Here is an 18,774-nt window from a genome sequence, read left to right as displayed (position 1 = left end):
AAAGCATAAATACGTTTCAAATGGAGCCAACTTTTGTCTTTTGTTGTATTTTAGAGGCGTAATATCAGCGCGACATTGAATATCTAGTCAAGCAGAATAAGAAAATCAATTTCTCTAATAATTAATATGAATAATCATATAATAAAAATGATAAGTAAGCAGTTTAAGTTGGCTGTGTAGCTATGATATTCTAATATGATGCAAACAGAACAACTCTAAAGTAATTAGCACTGCTCATCAGTCAATATAGATAACAAAAGGGGGGAGGATTATAACAAAAGGAACTTGTGAGATGTATAACTAGAAAGTATGGATACTTTATCTAAGAGCGAATATGTGTAAAACATACGAATACTAGTTCGACAAGGTTAGAAGTATCTTGAAATTTAATTTTTTTTTTTTTTTCTTTGACATGGTTAGTGCATCGCTGGGGGATGATTTTGTAATTATTTCTTTAAAAAAAATAGGATTCAATATAATTTAAAATATATTATGGATTGATTAAAATAATAATATAAAATTTAAGAAAATAAAATAACAAACATTTAATTCTAATATTCATATTATATCAGCATGTCAGTTGGCCTAGCGATGTCATTAGATTCATTATCAGTTCTTCTTGAATAACTTCTTAGATATTTTAAATCGCGGATCGAGGGATGGGCACTGGTGGGCTTGAACCCACCCCCCAAAAAAAAAAAAAAAAATTTATGTGGCAAAGAATCGTAGTCGGTTATGATAGGCATTCCGTAATACAAGAAATGATATATGTATATTATTATATATCCGATCTTACAACAGTCATTGCTGCCAAAAAAAAAAAAAACACATCCTCGTTAAATAGCAATGTGTCCGTACAATGGTAACTAACTAACAAGGAATTAAGCATGCACTTAAGTAGTTAAAAATGAATTTAGTGGCTAATTAATTACTTAATTGGTGGGTGGGCAGGCAATATTTGACAAATTCCTCTTAAGACCGCATTTGATGGGTGGCCAAGCAATGTGGATCAACGGACAACAGTGGAGTGGATGACAAATATAAATACTAGTTATAACCATGCATTCACATTCACTCTTAACTATTTCATTTCATTCATATCAAAACCAAGTTTCAGCAAAAAAAAAAAAAAATGGCAGATGATTTTGCGTTTTCTGTAATTAGGGACAAACCAAGTCACAGGGTTTATTGTCAGGCTGGTAGCGGATTCTCCTTAGCAGTTCGTGATGACGAAGTCATTCTTGCGTCTAACGATGCATACGATCCATACCAAGTAAGATTTAATTAGTGATATTGTGAATTTGTTTGGTTCAATTTTTTATTTTTTGATAATTTAAAATTATAAAATTGTACAAAAACTTAATTGGTTATAGAGTATTTCTTAATAGTAGATATATGACCTTTTTTCAAGTTCAATACGCGACTCGTATCAATCAGTTTACACTAACTTTGTTACAATCCATTACGCTGCGACCGCGACCAGCTTAGTAATTAACTGATTGTATGATATAATTGATGAATGGGGCTTGACATGCATGCAGCAATGGGTGAAAGATGAGACGTACAGCATGACAGTGATGGATGAAAAGGGGAATCCCAGCTTTGCTCTCATCAACAAAGCCACCGGTCAGGCCCTGCAGCACGCCTTCGGTGACAGTCATCCAGTATGTACCTACTTTTATACTATATATATATATATAGATGATGGATAAAAATGATTTTAAAGTCGAATTGTTGGATAGAATTCCTAAACTTCTTGTTTTAATTGATCCACGTTTGCCAAATATAATCCCTTTTCTTAATAAATAATTAAATTTCGGTCCAAGTATTATATATATCTCTTCGATTTAACTATCACTGCTCATATAGTTATATATGAATACATAAAAATGATCAAAATTTATCCACATCAAATCATAACAATAGTTGAATCTGATTGTTATATATCATTTTTTATAAACTCGTGATGGTAATGACGGTTGCAGGTTCGGGTGAAACCTTGGAATCCAGATGAAATGGATTACTCGATCTTGTGGACTCAAAGCGAAGACATGGGTGGTAATTTTAGAACAATTAGGATGGTGAATGACATTACCCTTAATATTGATGCTCTTCATGGTAATGTTGAGGATCCTCAGGGCATCTGTGATGGCACTACCATAGTTCTTTGGCAATGGAATCACGGAGGAAACCAACTTTGGAGGATTGACCGAACCGGTGGCGGATACTAAAAATCTCCATCTCTTCACGGTAATTTTTGTTAAATTTCATCCTCCTGTTCATCTTTTGAATTTCGATCTTCATATGTTTAATTAAATCTCTACTCGTTGCGAACTAAGAACAAATGAAACAAAGTCTCCAGTCAATTTTGGGACTTGAAGTCTAAAAAATATATATGAAAAGTGACATTAATTTTAATTAATGTTATTTTGGTCGATTGATTGTCACAGATACAGTGGAGTACTAAAGAGCCAACAATTTTTTGCAGCATGTGGATTCTGCAACTTCGTATTACTTAATATTGATTTTTGTTTTTTTCATTTTTTTTATTTTTAATTTTTTCTTCCGTTTTTGGCTCGCAGATTTAAGATAGTTGTTTTATATATGAGTTCTTCACTGAAGCACTCATTCGTATGTATTTCTGGTATTAATAAGTTGCTTATGCAACTGTTTTTTGTAATTTCGGTGGTCTATTTTCCACCAAATATTAATTCAAATGATTAAACTTATAGCAAATTAATTTGACCAATTTGTAATTGTCACAAGCAAGATGAGATTAGCTGAACTGAAACTTGATATGCAACTTTGGAACAATTGGTAGTAACTGATTTAACAATAATAAAATTTATACAAATTTAAAATTAGCTATATACTATGTTTCCAAATCATCTTCAACCAATAATTTTGTTTCGTAAAAAATTGGATTATTGTGGTCATTGGAAGAAGGATATATAGCACTCTAATACTAGGAAAGAATGAAATATCATCTGTATTCTCGTCCATGTATATCAAATTTCTTTTTTTTATCGAATTCAATGTGAGATAAGACTCTTCTAACACTAAAGACTTGTTTGGACTTTGGAATGTGTTATAATATTATTTTTTTGATATTGGTCTTCAAATTTGGACTTGTATCATGTTTTAGATAACTGATATTGATTTGAAATAGTTCATAACATATAAGATTTTTTCGCCAAAATCCATATCACCAAATTGGTGATATTGTGTATTTTTGTAATAGTGAAAGAATTAAAGCAAATTTATGAATTTTTCAAAATAAATTTTCTTTACCAAACATGATTTCAAATTTTACCAAAAACACAATGCTTAAAACATATATATCGCATTACAAACGTGCCTAAGCTAAAAGACATCCATTACATAGTCCAAGGAGATTATATATATGTGAGTGTGTGTGTGTGTGTGTGTGTGTGGCCATTGTTCAATACTTAATTAAGTGCAGAAGTCAGAGGACTCTGTCACACCAGATTACAACAATATATAAAACAAGGTCTAGCTAGTATTTTTGTTTTGCTATAAACTTCAACGACTTTCCATCTATAAAATAATTTAAAATTTAATTAATTAATGCCCACTTTGTTTGCCGCGGCGAAGGAAATGAAACTTCAATCTACTAAATATAATAGGTTAATTGTTGGAATATATAACACAATTTATATTTACTCCAAAAAGGATATGAATTTATAACATCAAGTTAATTATTGGATACAGAGTTTCTCTAGCATATTTGAACTCTGAATTTATAGTTTGAATTTACTTTCAAGAATGAAAAATGATTTAAAGTTTCAAGCAACTCCTACTAATTTACGTAAGTGAAAACTAACGTCACTAAAATTCCTAACATCATCCATCCTTAATTACATAAAATTAATTAAATTTGTCCGACCGCCAACTCTAACCATATCATTACTCTTTTAAGAATTACTCATATACCAAATCTGTCATGTGATGACATATATTAAAACATTATAGTCTCCAGGAACATAGCAACGTTAGTAGGGATTCGGGAGGTAAGTACTTGAGGTCTCACTTTTAAACCGCACTCCTGACTTAAATGGTGCGTAAGGTATGTTACGGGCCAATAAACATTATTAATTTTTTATTGCCTACCAATATATATAGAAAGACACCCTGTCTGAATTTCAATAATTTTTCTCTGGAATGCATGATTGTAAAATTAATAATAGTAATTAATTATAAGCCATGCATATGAAATGTATGTTCTTTTTTAAAATAAAACAAACAAAAGAGTCCATAGAGATGGAGGCTCAAAAAAACTTTGTTAATTTTTGCATTAATAACTTAAGATTCATGTCTACATTCTACTTGGATCATTAGACCTAAATTCTCTAAATCATGTTACCAAAGATTAAAGAAAAGACCTACTGATGAATTCTATGATTCTCCCATGAAACAACTGTAGGATGCTGACAAATTAAATTCATATTTACCTACACCAAATATATATATATATATTATATCAATTTATCGCACACAAATTTTATGGTCTCCATTTTTACTCCAACTAGGAGTATATATATATATATACACACACTTCCTCCTATGGTATTGATTTGGTATATTAGATGTTCTTTCCTTTTTGTCGTGACATGCTAGTTCATGTAAATTACACGAGGGTGGCTCGTCAATTGTGAAAAGGCACGCACGTAACTACGTAATATATAATTATATATATAATATATATATAGAGAGAGAGAGAGAGAGAGATGTCGACTAATAGAAAAAGGCCGAGTGGAGTGTGGAGGGGACAAACGCTTCATGCCGTTGGCAAATACAAGGCTGTAGGCGGTGTCACCGACGCTACATCCGACGACTTCTACGACTTCGCCAATGTCCACTTTTTTGTTCCCTTGTCAAAAGTCTTACCTTTCAATTTTCCTATTTTGCCCATTACTTCTCTTCAAATACCATACAAGTCTTTTATATCATAAAAACCGCACTATCATACATTCATATTAGCAAATTTGGCCTCATTTTATATTTTAACTCCCAATCTGCCCCTCAGGAAACATGCATCGATATGTATACTGTACATATTATTTACTAAATTCTAGTGTTTCGAAATTTGTAAGAATTAAATTCAAATCTGAGTTTACGATTCGCTTCATTGAATTTACGATTCTGAAAGGCTTAAGTTGTTCATTCACATCGAACAAATTTTGTTCTCATTTGTCATTGCAAAAAAGTGAAAACTTTTTGAAAATTACAAAATTATTTGGCCCTTTTAAGTCCTTTCACTACTTTAGATTATTTTGATATGGGTCGTATATAGTCCCCATCATTCTCCTTCGACCAATCAGTAATCACGAATCCCGGATTCACAAGTAATATGCTATAAGCTTACTTAAAAGAGTTTATATTATTATGGCATTGTCCAACAAGAAAACGTCCTTAATTAATTTATTCCTCAGCCAAAAAATAAAATTAATTAATACAAAATAATTATTTAATTTATTCCTCCAGCTCTCTTGCTCCCGGCCCAGTCGGCCCAAGGAAATTAAGTGGGACCCAGCCCACTAAACTGTCTTCTACCTCAATCACTTGCACAAATTCACTCCTATAACAACTAAACTAAACTCTGTAGAGAGTTGATACAAAAGGGTATGGTTTTATTACTAAAATCCAAACAAATAAAAAAACCAAAAAAATTCATCCCCAGATTTCATTCTCTTCATAAGGACAGTCTGTACAAACTGACAAATTTCTTTTCATATATTACAAAACAGAGAGAAGCAAATGTCTCACCACCTCTTCATACTTTCATGAGAGCACTAATTCCAAAATTTTATTTCTTTTTTCTGTTTGAGAGAGCTTCCAATTACAGTAACAAAAATTGTATATATATATATATTGAGATCGATAGATATATCTAATTAAACTAGCTAGCTAGGTTAAAGATGATTAATTCTATGTGTGGAAGCGTGGCGAATGTGAAGAGTGAGATGGGGAGTCTAAAGACTGAGATCTCATGCACCAAACTCGGACCAACTTCTCCTGATGATCAATCCGTATCTGAATCCAAGAAGACGACTAGTTTAACACCATCAAGCCTGAGCTTCCCGCCAATCAAATTTGAAGTGGACGGAGACGTGGAAGTCAAGTCACCGGATAGTTCATTATGGGAGTCATTTTTCTCCGATCACGACGGCGACTTCATGATATCATCACCGGTGAGGAACCTACCCGCCTCACCTCAAGCTTCCAGTTACAATTACAATTACAATTACAACTCAGTTCAATCAGTGCATGGACAGTCTCTCTTGGGTTGCTCTCCTCCTCGAGTTTCGTATCAACTCGGAGCTGCTTGTAGCAGCAAAGGGAAGGGAATGAGTCCACTGCATAAGGTTTTCAGCTCTCCTAATAATTATCAGCATATGCAAACTTCTGAGAGCCTTTCGCTGCCTGCTCTCGAGAGTTTCTTGGATGATGACAACTATGATGAGAGGAATATTGATGATGATTTCATAGACTACCACGGAGTGCTGAAGAATTCGGGTCTTGGAAGTTCTTCATCGGATGGTACTGCTTTTGATACACTCACTACAATTCCAGCATTGTTGGAGTGCTTGACAGAAGTGCCAAATACGTCGAGGTTCTGTGGATCGGTGAGCGAAACGTCGGTCCCCGGAAGTAGTTCACAACTGAGTCAAGAGAGTACTGACGGCCATTATCAGATGGGATCTGTTGCAAGTGCAACATTATCGCAACAACTGGAACAAGAACGAAAGCAGGAGAAGCAACAACAAGAAGAGCAAACACACGACATCAACCAAAGCTTCATGGTGCCTCTCCCTGTTGTGCCCGACCAGGTAAATGCCTCTTATTATTCTTATTAGTTCCAAAATTAGACCTTTTATTTAGTCAAGGGTATAATTATCTTTTCACATAATAAATATGTCCCAAAGCAATTTGAATGACACATTTGTAAGATGAAGAAAAACAACTTCTCACTACAACATTGACCATCTTTAACCCTCGGTGAAATTAACAGTAATAATCCATTTGTTATGTACATATAATTAAAAGGGAGATGAGAGATGACTATTAATTTCAGAAAACATAAAAAATATATATATATATATATAATAGACCTTAACTAAGGAAAGGGAAGTTTAATTTACTCAAAAAAAAAAAAAAAAAAAAAAAAAAAATTATCAAAAAATTGAACCAAGAATGCAAACATTCTTTTAATTTCTCCTCATTCACATCTCTCTTAATAGAGAAATTATTAGATAGTTTTGAACGATTATATCATACTTCATAATATATTATTAAATGGTTGTCCGTCCACTTTTCTTGATAAAAAAGTCTGGAAAGCAACATTCACCGACCACAGTAAATAAAAGGCTTACCATTTTTCAACTTGTTTTTGTTTCTAACGTACTGCAGGAACAAGATAGTGGACTTCAGCTGGTGCACCTCCTACTTGCTTGTGCCGAAGCAGTTGCAAAAGAGGACTACATGTTAGCAAGGAGATACATCCACCAGCTCAATCGAGTGGTGACGCCCCTCGGCGACTCCATGCAACGCGTGGCCTCATGCTTCACCGAAGCCCTAAGCACGAGGCTTGCCGCCACCCTAACCACCAAATCCAGCACCTCTGGATCCACTGCAAAGCCGCCCTTTACTCCTTTTCCTCCAAACTCACTAGAAGTCCTCAAGATTTACCAAATCCTATACCAAGCCTGCCCATACATTAAATTCGCTCATTTCACGGCGAATCAAGCAATCTTCGAGGCATTTGAAGATGAAGAGCGTGTTCATGTCATTGACCTACACATCCTTCAAGGATACCAATGGCCTGCTTTCATGCAAGCCCTAGCTGCTCGACCGGGGGGACCTCCATTCCTCCGCATAACCGGAGTTGGCTCCGACATGGAGTGCGTGAGGGAGACTGGTTGGTGTTTAACCGAACTGGCCCACTCTCTCCGCATCCCATTTGAATTTCACCCGGTTGGTGAACAACTTGAAGACCTGAAACCACACATGTTCCAAAGACGTGTTGGTGAAGCCCTAGCAGTTAATTCTGTTAGCCGTCTCCATAGTGTTCCCGGCAACTGTCTCAGTAACCTATTAGTAATGATCCGAGACCAAGCACCAAGCATAGTGACCATTGTTGAACAAGAAGCAAGCCACAATGGACCCTACTTCTTGGGCCGGTTCCTCGAGGCATTGCACTATTACTCGGCCATTTTTGATTCATTAGACGCCACTTTTCCACCGGATTCAGCGCAGAGAGCGAAGGTAGAGCAGTACCTATTTGCACCGGAGATAAGAAATGTAGTGGCGTGCGAGGGGCCGGAGAGAGTAGAGAGGCATGAGAGGTTGGAGAAGTGGAGGAAGGTAATGGAAGGAAAAGGGTTTACAGGGGTGCCATTGAGTGAAAACGCTGTGACTCAGTCTAAAATATTGTTGAGTGTGTATTCATGTGATGGTTATAGCTTGAAAGAGGACAAGGGTTGCTTGCTTCTGGGGTGGCAGGACAGAGATCTTCTAGCTGCTTCTGCATGGCGATGCTGATTTCAAAATAAAAAATAAATATGCAGAAAATATTGGAGAAAGGGAAAGAAAAGGATTAATGAATTCTATTTATTTTTTAGAAAATGACTTAGGATTAATAGATCAATAAATAGTAAGTAATTTATGTATTCTGATGTTTGTATTAAATTATGAGAAAATCTATTATTCTGTATCTCCCGACGCTCAATTCCAGGCATCCAAACAAGACTCCACTCTCCAGTGATACACACATCAGACTAGGACAACACATTAATAAGATTCAAATATCTTAGCAAAGGCATTCTATTAATTAAGACGTGTAGAATCTAATTACTTGTGTAATCAGACTTCCAGCTAACAAAGAAGCTCCTTGTGTTTAAACATAAGCGTCTTAAAATACAATGCCAAAACTTCTCCCTTATAAGCACCGGAAGAAACATAATTCTATTGCCGATAAATTGGTGCCATTGGCAAAGATGATTGCTGGCTGTAAAAAACACCTTCTGATCCTTGAAAACTGTGGTAAGGATTTGTTGAAGGGGCTGCAAAGCGAGAAACACCATTGATTGATACACTAGTTGTTGGTCCAGCAGTCTGCATAAACTGGGGCACTAGAGATGACTGCATGGGTGATACTGGTGGCACCGATGGACGGGATGATTGGAGAGGTGGTTGCTCATGTGAATTTGATTCTTGGTCAGTGACACAGACGTTTTGTTGCAGTGACTCGGGATGTGGAAAAGGTTGAACTGGTGGTTGAGGATTCTCAAACTTAGGTCTTTTTTCAGAAGGATAACCGCTGGAATATTCTTTAATCGAATTGCCAATCACCCCCTCTGATGCCAGGGAAGAGAGAACATAAGAGAGCATCTGGGCTGAGGATGTTGATGCTGTGAGCTTTGCTGCCACTGACGCTGCAGCAGATATGGGAACTCCTTCGATGCTACTGGAATTTTTGGAAAAAGGTACCTGTCGAGTGGACATTAAGGAAGCTGATTGTTCACCGTTTCCTGCTATGAAACTATGAGACGCTTCGGAGGTACAATTCTCCATGCTCTGCTCAACTAGCTCGTGCACTTTGTTGCAGTTCAGTAACCGACTGCACATATTACCTGCCTGTTCTGACTGGAACTGAGCAGCCTAAAAAAAATTACATATGAAGGGAGAGCATGCTACTTAGAAATTAAAATGGATATGAACATCAGTCTACAAATGCAGAATTTGAACAGAATTTTGCATATTTTATCAGAGTTAATAATAAAGTCATGGAAAAAACAATTATTAAAAGCATTATCAAGTTATGGCACTAACAGATAAGTCATGCTTCTAGGGTAATACTATCCAGATATTAGTCAAGCAAAAAACCAGAACAGCAGAACATATCATTCTAAGAGATTTACGTAACAGGGTGGTATTTTTCTCGAACCCTTAGAAACCACTTCTCAAACTTCTGGGGTCATACTACTAGAAATCATTTTTCCCAGATAAAGCACGAGATCTCCATTCTTTTTCAAATTATATTCAATCCAATTTCAGCCCCTCCTATGTGTCATTGGCCACTTTGTGATGTCCAACAGTGATACATCGATTCTCTTATTCCCTCAATGTAGCCGTGTCAATATGATGCAACATAGGTATGCGTATGAGATAAGAGTACATTTTTAAACAGTGATTGCTTTATTTATATAGAATATTATGCACTTAAATGTGCAAGACATGTCCATGTACATGCATCCAACTTTTGGACACATTTCTAGCTGAGTCCTAGAACCTTAAGATCTAGGATTCAGGGAGGTTCACATTTAGCCACACACCCACACCCGATACTCTTATCTAAATCTATGTAACATAGATATCCAAGGTTGATTATTCATAAATCATAAATAAAATTTTATGAACTACTCCCATGCCTCTCAAACAATAAAAAAAGAGAAAGATATGAATAGAGAGTGAGAGGGAAGAGGAAAAGGGAGTGGAGAGAGAGAGGGAGCTCTTCCAAATATATTTATTCTCAAAAATTGATTCAATTCGAAGGGAGAATCCTGTTTAACACAAGTAGGGCTAATTTAGAAGCTTCATAAACCCTTTAAAAAACATAAAAATAAAATAAAAAAACAAATCATCCTCCCCAATTTTTGTAACATAAAAAATTAAGCCTCGTTTTTTAAATCCCAAACTCGGAAAAACTCCTAAAATTGTTAAAAATAAAGCATTATCATTTCTAAAGACTCCTAATAAAACTAGAACAGAATACATCAACCGCGTGAATAATCTTCCCATAGGTTCTGCGTCAATCTGAAGCAGGGGCAAGGGCAGATATGGCCCCCCAAAACTTGGTAAAATCAAGGAACTCTTGAAAGCAAGTCCCCTACAATCAATCACATCCTGATTTCCAAATCATTATCATATCAGGTCATTCAGAGGCGAATGTTATCCTTATGAGATTATGAAAAATAGCAATACTCTTGAAACTTATGATCCATTGCCATTTATTAAAGAGGCATGTCAGCCAAATGGCTTGAACCAAGACAGCATTTGGAGGGCCAGATTTTTAAATTTACTTGCCTTTTTTTTCGTGTCCAAGGGTTATGAATGGTTCATAAGCTAAACGTTATCCAATCAAACGGAGCTTTTGCAAGTTAATCTACAAAGCAAGGCGCACATAGTAGATGGTAAGTTCTGATCATCTACATTGGCAAGTATTGATATGCTTAACCAATCTGAATCTGATAAGATTAAACAATCCAAATCAGATAAGACCCAGTCTATTGAAGATTCTCTTACAGACACGAATATAGAAATATACACATTAAAAAATTTGCCCATATGTATGCTTAACCAAAACAAAAATAACAAACTCACATGCATCTAAAGAAGAATGAATGTAAAAAACTAAGAAGACATATCCAGAAAGCCAAATATACTCCAATAAAGTAAAGCAAATAGAAGAGGTGAAGGAGTTACTTGAAGTTGACTGCGGACTTGATCCAGCTTAAATTCCTGATAATAACCACGAGAATTAAAATAAAATAGAGAAAAAAGAAAAGGAAAGAAAGAAAGCGAAGTAAGAACATATATACTTTCAAAGGCATATATGTTGGCCAACCAACCTGTTCCTGGAGAGCCTCCCTCAGATGAGACACAAGATTTGCTCTTGATGTTTCAACTGCCCTTAGTTGTTCTCTACAGTTTTTTAATATTGTGTGCTGCTCCTGAAGTTCGTCCACAAGGCCAGATCCATCGAGTTGCCCTGTTTCAAAATGAAAGCATGAGTTTAAGCAATCTTTAAGCAGACAAGACATGTCAATTATATCTATCAACTGCTGGGGAATCAGTGCATTCTCTCAAAAATTTAACAAGGGTTCAAGTGATCCATTAATAAAACTGTATATTCAGTAATTCAATCCACACTAAAAGTCCCTTTGGGAGTTATTTTTAGGCATTGAACAGCAAAATGATTAGGTACATTGGGAGAAGGATGACAAATATGTAATTTTTCTATTAGACTTGAAGGCCATTAAACAATTTTAGAGTTAACCATTTAAGTTGCTTGGAAAATGGTAGAAGATCCCATGCTTTCTCACGTTCAAGAAGTCAAATATGAATTATTCAACGAATCAAGGTAAAATGAGTGAACTAGTACAAATATACACATATTAATTATTCCTGCCCATTTGAGTTGGATCTACATTTTAATTTATTAAGAATAACGCAAATATGAGTTTGAGCTTCTTAGTAAAACAAAAAAAAATTATAAAAAAAGGCCCCGATAGAAAACTTTGAACTTGTATTTTGTTGCCATAAGCAAAATAATGATACATAAAAGTTTCTGAAAGAAGAAAATTCCAAACAAAAACAATAGATCAAATAGGAAAACTAGAAATAACAACGCATAAGCATGCATACATGTTATAATTTCTGCATAGGCCATGAGTTAAAATTATATTAAGCACTTTTATAACAAGACACCATGCAGGACATACCCGAATTAGTACGTTTACGACCACCAATTTCCTTGTGTACTTTTTCAACACAGCTAATAGCATTTCTACATTTGCTCAAGATAGCATCCTCATCCAGTTGGCCACCATAAACAATTTGATAACCTGAAACTATATTTCCCAAAGCATTTCCAGCAGAATTTTTCTGTTTGGCAGAAAAAAGTGAAGGGATGAGATTAAGCCCCAAGTTACATTAATACATACAAAGAAAAGAGAATATATATATATATATATATCAGATAAACATGCATTTAGCTAAAGGAACTGAAGTTACCAGTTTGAATCCTAAATGCTTCCCATCTCTACTACTACTATTCTCCAGGTGCCTTCCTATGAGCTCTTCCTTGAGAATCCGCCCTTGGGAGCCAAAAACCTTTCTTTCCTCCCAAATGCTGATCTGGATGTGATTGTGTAAAAGCAACAATAAGCAAAACTCCACTATAATTTCCAGAAAAGAACAACTGTATATTTGGCATTCCGATCCTTAGAGGGAAAATAAAGAATAAAAAAGAAAACTAAATACAGATGGAAACAAGTATATACAAAACATTAAGGACATAAAGCACACCAAAGAACAAATATGAAACACTGCCAAACTTATAAGAAAAGGCATTTTAGCAGAATAGTCCTCCTAAGGATAAAATGCACCTATTTAGGAGTCCAAAGCGTAACATGTGATAATGCATCTGCTATTAGATAAAGAGGCATTTAAATTTTCAACAACACAGATGGCGACGCTCCTAAAGCAAACATTAAGTTCTTAAAAGTGGACAATAACATAATCATCCAGTCAAATCATACACATAATATACTGTCAACCGTTTTTTTTCTTTTTTTACCAATATCAGAAATTACTTCAATTACTGATCAACAAACCAATCAATTAGGGAATATAGCAGTTGGTGATATTCCAGTCTAACTGTAGACAAATGAACCATCACCAATTTAAAAAGTACAAAAGTTATGTGCTATTATCAATCAAACAATATTTTCAAATTAAGAAATATTGCAATCCTTCTTGACCTATGTAAAACACTGTATTGACTTTTTCAACTTCAATGCAATTTTCAAACAATCCTAAGTGGTCTAGTGGCAAGGTCACTTGGCCCTGGTGCCTCATGAAGCATTAGGTCTGAGGTTCGACTCCCACTAAGTGCAAACAATTCCTTGGGGCTAGACCTCCGCAGACTCTGCAACTTACCCGAGGTCACTTGGCCCTGGTGCCTCATGAAGCATTAGGTCTGAGGTTCGACTCCCACTAAGTGCAAACAATTCCTTGGGGCTACACCTCCGCAAACTCTGCAACTTACCCGGTCTGGGGTGAGGAGGCGCCCTTCCTAGGTGCTTGGGGATTAGTCAGGCTGAAGCCCCAGAAACCTCAGGTTATAAACAAAATAATAATAAAAAAGGCCAGGCCGAACTGCTCATCTAACAAGTATGAGATGTAGTTTGGCCCTATAAATGTCAGAGCCCAGTGCCCATCATCTCTTCTAGTCAGACATACTGCTACACCCCTAGAAAGCTACATACCCCAGCTTTCTCATCATGTTTTCTTGCAATTAATCCAACATTGTATAAATTGACTATAAAAAATGCAAGCATATATTCTCTGCACAAAGACTACAGCAATCCCAAAATGTTAAATTCTTCTCAAGACTAACAAAAAAATTTGTTGAGAAAAGGCTTTGTTAACATGAGCTGAGTTGTGCTAACAAAAAAATTCCCAAGTGTTTTGCACATTAGTTCTAAAATCATACATCACATGGACAAAAAGTAAGAAATGAATTTCCCTTAAAATTACTAAATTTTGCTATTTAGGAGAAATTCAAGAAAGAAAGAAAAAAGACTCACGCTAAAAAAAGTAACAAATAATTCTTAAGTATGAATTGAACATAAATCATACAGACGTTCAACATCTTTTATCAAAAAATATGTAAATTTTGTTTGTCTACTTTGCCTATTCTTTTAATATAAATATTCAACATACTAAGCCTTTACAGTTAACAGTCTTACATAAATAGTCATTTACACAACAAAAGGTTTTAAGAGTTAAAACAGAATATATATCACCTTTGGCTACATATAGAACACAAAGTCGGTCAAATTCTAGAATAAATGGAGAAATTGTTATATTACCAATCTTTGAGCAGCATTTCTTCCGAACTCATCCCCATTTTTGGTTACATCACGAAGTGCATCAGGAAGAACCTTCCAAAACTCATCTACAAACTCCAAACCCTTTCGCCTACTATTCTGCAGAATATCATTTGCGAGATATAGAAAAGCTAAGCGCTGCTCACGTGGGGAGCAATGAAATTGTCTAGCCCATGTTTCAACAACTTGCTTTGCTTTGTTCATGTGAAAAATACACCAATGTGATAAAGCTTAATCATGTTAAGAAAAGAATATTAGGAGCATCCAATTACAAGATTTAGATTAGCTGTTAATTCGAAGTGAATAAATAAATCACCTCAACAATACACATAGGAAGAGTCATAATGGCAGCAACGTATCTGATAAAACAAAAAATCATAAAGCTACATGCACTTCCCCAAGATTTATCAGAACTAAACAGCTCAGACATACCACAATACTGAATGAAATAGATTGCAGATACAAAGGTATGTATACTATAGAAAGAAACCCAAACAAGAGACTATGAAATAATACTGGAAATTACTATCAAAGTGCAATATTATTCAGTAAATCAACTCTTCAAACCAGAAACAACATATTTCAAAATTTTATTGTACAGCAAAGATTTCCGACATGCAGCTCCGTAGCAGATAACAGAAGCCAGTAAAGTCACTTACGGTATAAGATAACTCAATAAATAAAAACCTCATTTAGAAAATTATCAGATAACAACAGAAATATTGAAAGAAAAAAAAAATGTAGTGGCCATTTGTCATTACCAATCCACTAGATAGAACGACCCCTCTATAAGAGTAAAGCAGCCAATTAAAATACTGTGAACAGAATAACAAAAAGAGAGAAATAGGGAAGAGCAGCCAATGAAAGTACTGTAAACAGAATAACAAAAAGAGAAAATAGGGAAGAGTTACATCAATGGATTGTATATATAAAAGAGGATACTCTCAATGCTCTGCTGTGAATTATTGAGCTTGATCAGCTTTTCCACCAAAATCTGTGGGTTAAATGAACTGCCCATTGTTTCAGAAAAGAGCTGCTCAACTAAGCATACGAGGCAGACCTTCAAAAACAATTGCAAGAAATATATACAACTGAATCAAAATGGATTCGTGACTTGTATGATGGCATAAAACATAACATATCACAAACATAGAAGCTTCATTTGCTCATTAAGTATCCAATCAAATCAACAAAATTAGGGAGTTTCAAAGAAGGTCATTTGTGGTACGGGATACACACTACCCTATACCTGGTAACTGTTCAAATATCAGTCAGTAGCAAATTACATACTTTAACAATCAGCTGATAAAACTAGAAAATCTTGAAAGCACGTTAATACAAAATCCTCATGGCAACAAGATCAAAATTCCAAAAGGACACAAGATAGGAATAAACTAAATTTTAATAAAACAGTGTTACAATTGTAAACAAAAGTAAAAAAAGAAAAAGAAAAAAAGAGCAAGGTTCTCTTAGGAGCCCTTCAAACAATTTCATTTCACCTTGATCAATCCATGTCAAGAAGGCAGCAGCACAGTTAGGGCAATAACCAAAACCTATATTCAACATTACGCTATAACATCAACTAAAATGACGTGTTCCCGATTGAATGACTGTAGGTTAGGCGCCGATTGCTATGTAACTATCCTTACTAGATCATTTTGTGGAAAAGTGAACACAGGCACATCCCAAACACACTAAGGACATCCTAAAACATAAAACATCCAAATTTAAGTGGCATAAAAGAAACATACAATCCTCTCTTTAATATAATTTTGGGCGTTCTAACTTGCAATGCCCTGTTAATTTTTGAGGGGAGAAAAAAAAAAATTGCAATGCTCTGTTATGATGAGACCACATCAAAATAAAAAACTTAGATAATGCATATCCTGCTTGCAATATGCTTCCACTCCATAGGCAACACCATATCAAAGTTCAGAAGTTTGGCTGATCATCAATTGTTGTTAAAAAGAAACCTTGCTAGATGATTAAGTAAAATTTCCTTTCCGGGATCGAAATAAGATGATCATAAAAAGGTTTAAAGTAAATCTAAATAGGACATGACTATTATAAAGCATGGTGAGCGTCCACAACTTTTACCCCAATATCAGCTCACCCAGGAAATAACATGGCAACTACACCAGAACTTCCTGGGGTATGACTTAGAAGAGTACTGATATAATATAAGAAAAAAGTAATTAGTGATTCACATTAACGCTATCCTCTTCTCTTAATGATATGTGTAAAATATGAAAACTATCTTAAATGGTGGAACTAGTGACAATGTTGGCGATGTAATGCAGCACAAAGGTGAACAATTGGAGATGGGATTGAATGGAAAGAGGGAAAAAAACTAGATATTTGGCAACGGAGTCACTCATGTTGATAATCGCGGACCTCATCTATGGAAATTACCAACTTTTTGCAGTTCATTAATTTAAGCCACTGCATTACGATGTCATCCAAACAAAATATTAATGCACAAAGCACAATTTATCAGAAATAATGAACTCTTGCTTACACTAAAGCCAATCTATGACTTCACGTTTGTGGCTAGAGGATGAATATACAAAATTCAATTCTTAAAGGGAAGCAACACCTATTTAATCTCGTGGTCCATTTGACTCCATTTAGTATCAAAGAGAATAGATTACTGTAAACAACTGTACAGAGCATGCCAGTTTGGCTTTGGACTTGATGAAATATTTTCCAGACCACAAAAACTCAAGCACAAGGCAAAACTGAAGCTTTGAAATCTTGGCACTGAAAAATAAAATTTTAAAAACGTATACATGGGTTAAAAGAAGAGCAGCAACCAGTTATATGAAAGGCGGAGTTCAATGTTAGAAGGAAAAAATGGAAAAGGAAAGCAGTTGTTACGAAGACCATAAAAAAATTGAAAATCACATAAAACTTGACAGTATCTAATCTCACTATGATCATCATATCAGTGAGTGGGAGTGTATATTAGTGTGTGTTTACAGTGAGAGCAGCATAAACCTAATTTGATGTTTGAAACTCAAAAACTTCAGAAGTTATTGTCTACCATGGTACTTGATTTGTTCATAACCACAAAACCCTTTGCAGAAAACCCTCGTTCAAATTGACAAGCAACCACCAAATATTACCCAGGCATCAGTTATATCACTGTTTTACATCACAAAATTGAATCTTTTTCAATTTTCGACACACTACACCTCTTAATTAACTTTGTGCGTCGGTCAAAATTCAATCAATTGCTGCAATAAGTACTAACAAAATAAAGTATAATAAATTAAAAAAATGCAACAAGTCACAGACACCAAAAATCACAGGTAGAAATCAAAAGGTTAATATAAACCCCTCCATTAATTGCTAAGAAAACTAAAGGCAAAACAAAAATTCTGGTTAGAACACCAGCTAACTGGTAAAGTAATTTATGGCAAGTAGAGTACAAAGACACACAAAAAAAAGGTTCTATTTTTTTCTTCTATTAACTTGATGTACTTTCACAGGAACCAAACGCAGCATTCTAGAAACAAACAAAAACAAATCTTTAAAACGAAACGGATTATTACATGATAGTAAGAACCTATTTAGATGTGATTAAGAGGATTAAACATAGAGTTTAGAATAAAACCTATCAGTTAAGCTTCGAAAAAGAAGCGAGTAACAGAGACGAGTCGGCGAAAACGTCTTCAAGAAAGAGGTGGTAGTGGGGGGCGAACTGTGATGGATTTATTGATGAACGAAGTGAAATTAGGGATTTGTTTGGGGGAGTTAGTCGGAGAATAAAAAGTACAAAGGCGTCGTCGTCTGTGGTCTTTTCTGGTTTAAGAAACAAACGGTGCGTGCATATAAGGACGGAGAGAGGGAAAGGTTTAAAAGGACTAGTAGAGGAATTGTAGTAATAAAGATAGGAAAGGGAATGAGGGACAAAGTTGTCTTTAACACTGATTTTAGATAAATACATGATGTACTTTCCAGAAATAAAAAGAATGGAGAAATTAAATAGTGGGAATTAACAAGTTAATTATTAAAATATGCTTTGCCTCTCTACAATCTTATACACTCAATTTTTATCGTCTTTATCAAAATAAGA

General features: G+C 35.0%; 3 protein-coding genes across 3 annotated transcripts; 2 read left to right on the top strand and 1 right to left on the bottom strand.

Moving 5' to 3' along the window:
• The first annotated feature begins 164 nt into the window (after window positions 1-164).
• On the top strand, window positions 165-2,731 carry LOC132267390 (ricin B-like lectin R40G3). The gene is made up of 4 exons (XM_059768555.1): window positions 165-1,273; window positions 1,542-1,664; window positions 1,986-2,250; window positions 2,451-2,731. The coding sequence occupies exons 1-3, from the start codon at window positions 1,133-1,135 to the stop codon at window positions 2,229-2,231; spliced, it is 510 nt and encodes a 169-aa protein (XP_059624538.1). The 5' UTR covers window positions 165-1,132; the 3' UTR covers window positions 2,232-2,250; window positions 2,451-2,731.
• A 3,208-nt stretch (window positions 2,732-5,939) lies between these two features.
• LOC132267492 (GRAS family protein RAM1-like) lies at window positions 5,940-8,562 on the top strand. Its single transcript, XM_059768651.1, has 2 exons — window positions 5,940-6,851; window positions 7,432-8,562. Exons 1-2 carry the CDS (start codon window positions 5,940-5,942, stop codon window positions 8,560-8,562), a joined length of 2,043 nt encoding a protein of 680 aa, XP_059624634.1.
• A 237-nt stretch (window positions 8,563-8,799) lies between these two features.
• LOC132315629 (uncharacterized) lies at window positions 8,800-18,557 on the bottom strand. Its single transcript, XM_059813968.1, has 8 exons — window positions 18,313-18,557; window positions 15,639-15,756; window positions 14,679-14,926; window positions 12,817-12,939; window positions 12,525-12,687; window positions 11,652-11,791; window positions 11,506-11,541; window positions 8,800-9,681 (listed from the first exon to the last, which is right to left on the bottom strand). The coding sequence occupies exons 2-8, from the start codon at window positions 15,712-15,714 to the stop codon at window positions 8,986-8,988; spliced, it is 1,482 nt and encodes a 493-aa protein (XP_059669951.1). The 5' UTR covers window positions 15,715-15,756; window positions 18,313-18,557; the 3' UTR covers window positions 8,800-8,985.
• Window positions 18,558-18,774: the final 217 nt, after the last annotated feature.

This window comes from Cornus florida, unplaced genomic scaffold (assembly GCF_030987335.1).
Source record: "Cornus florida cultivar Cherokee Brave unplaced genomic scaffold, ASM3098733v1 CherokeeBrave_3.0.0_Hap2_Chr07, whole genome shotgun sequence".
NCBI lineage: Eukaryota > Viridiplantae > Streptophyta > Magnoliopsida > Cornales > Cornaceae > Cornus > Cornus florida.
The sequence above is the reverse complement of the archived record's forward strand: the minus strand, read 5'-3'. Positions and strand labels throughout refer to the sequence as shown.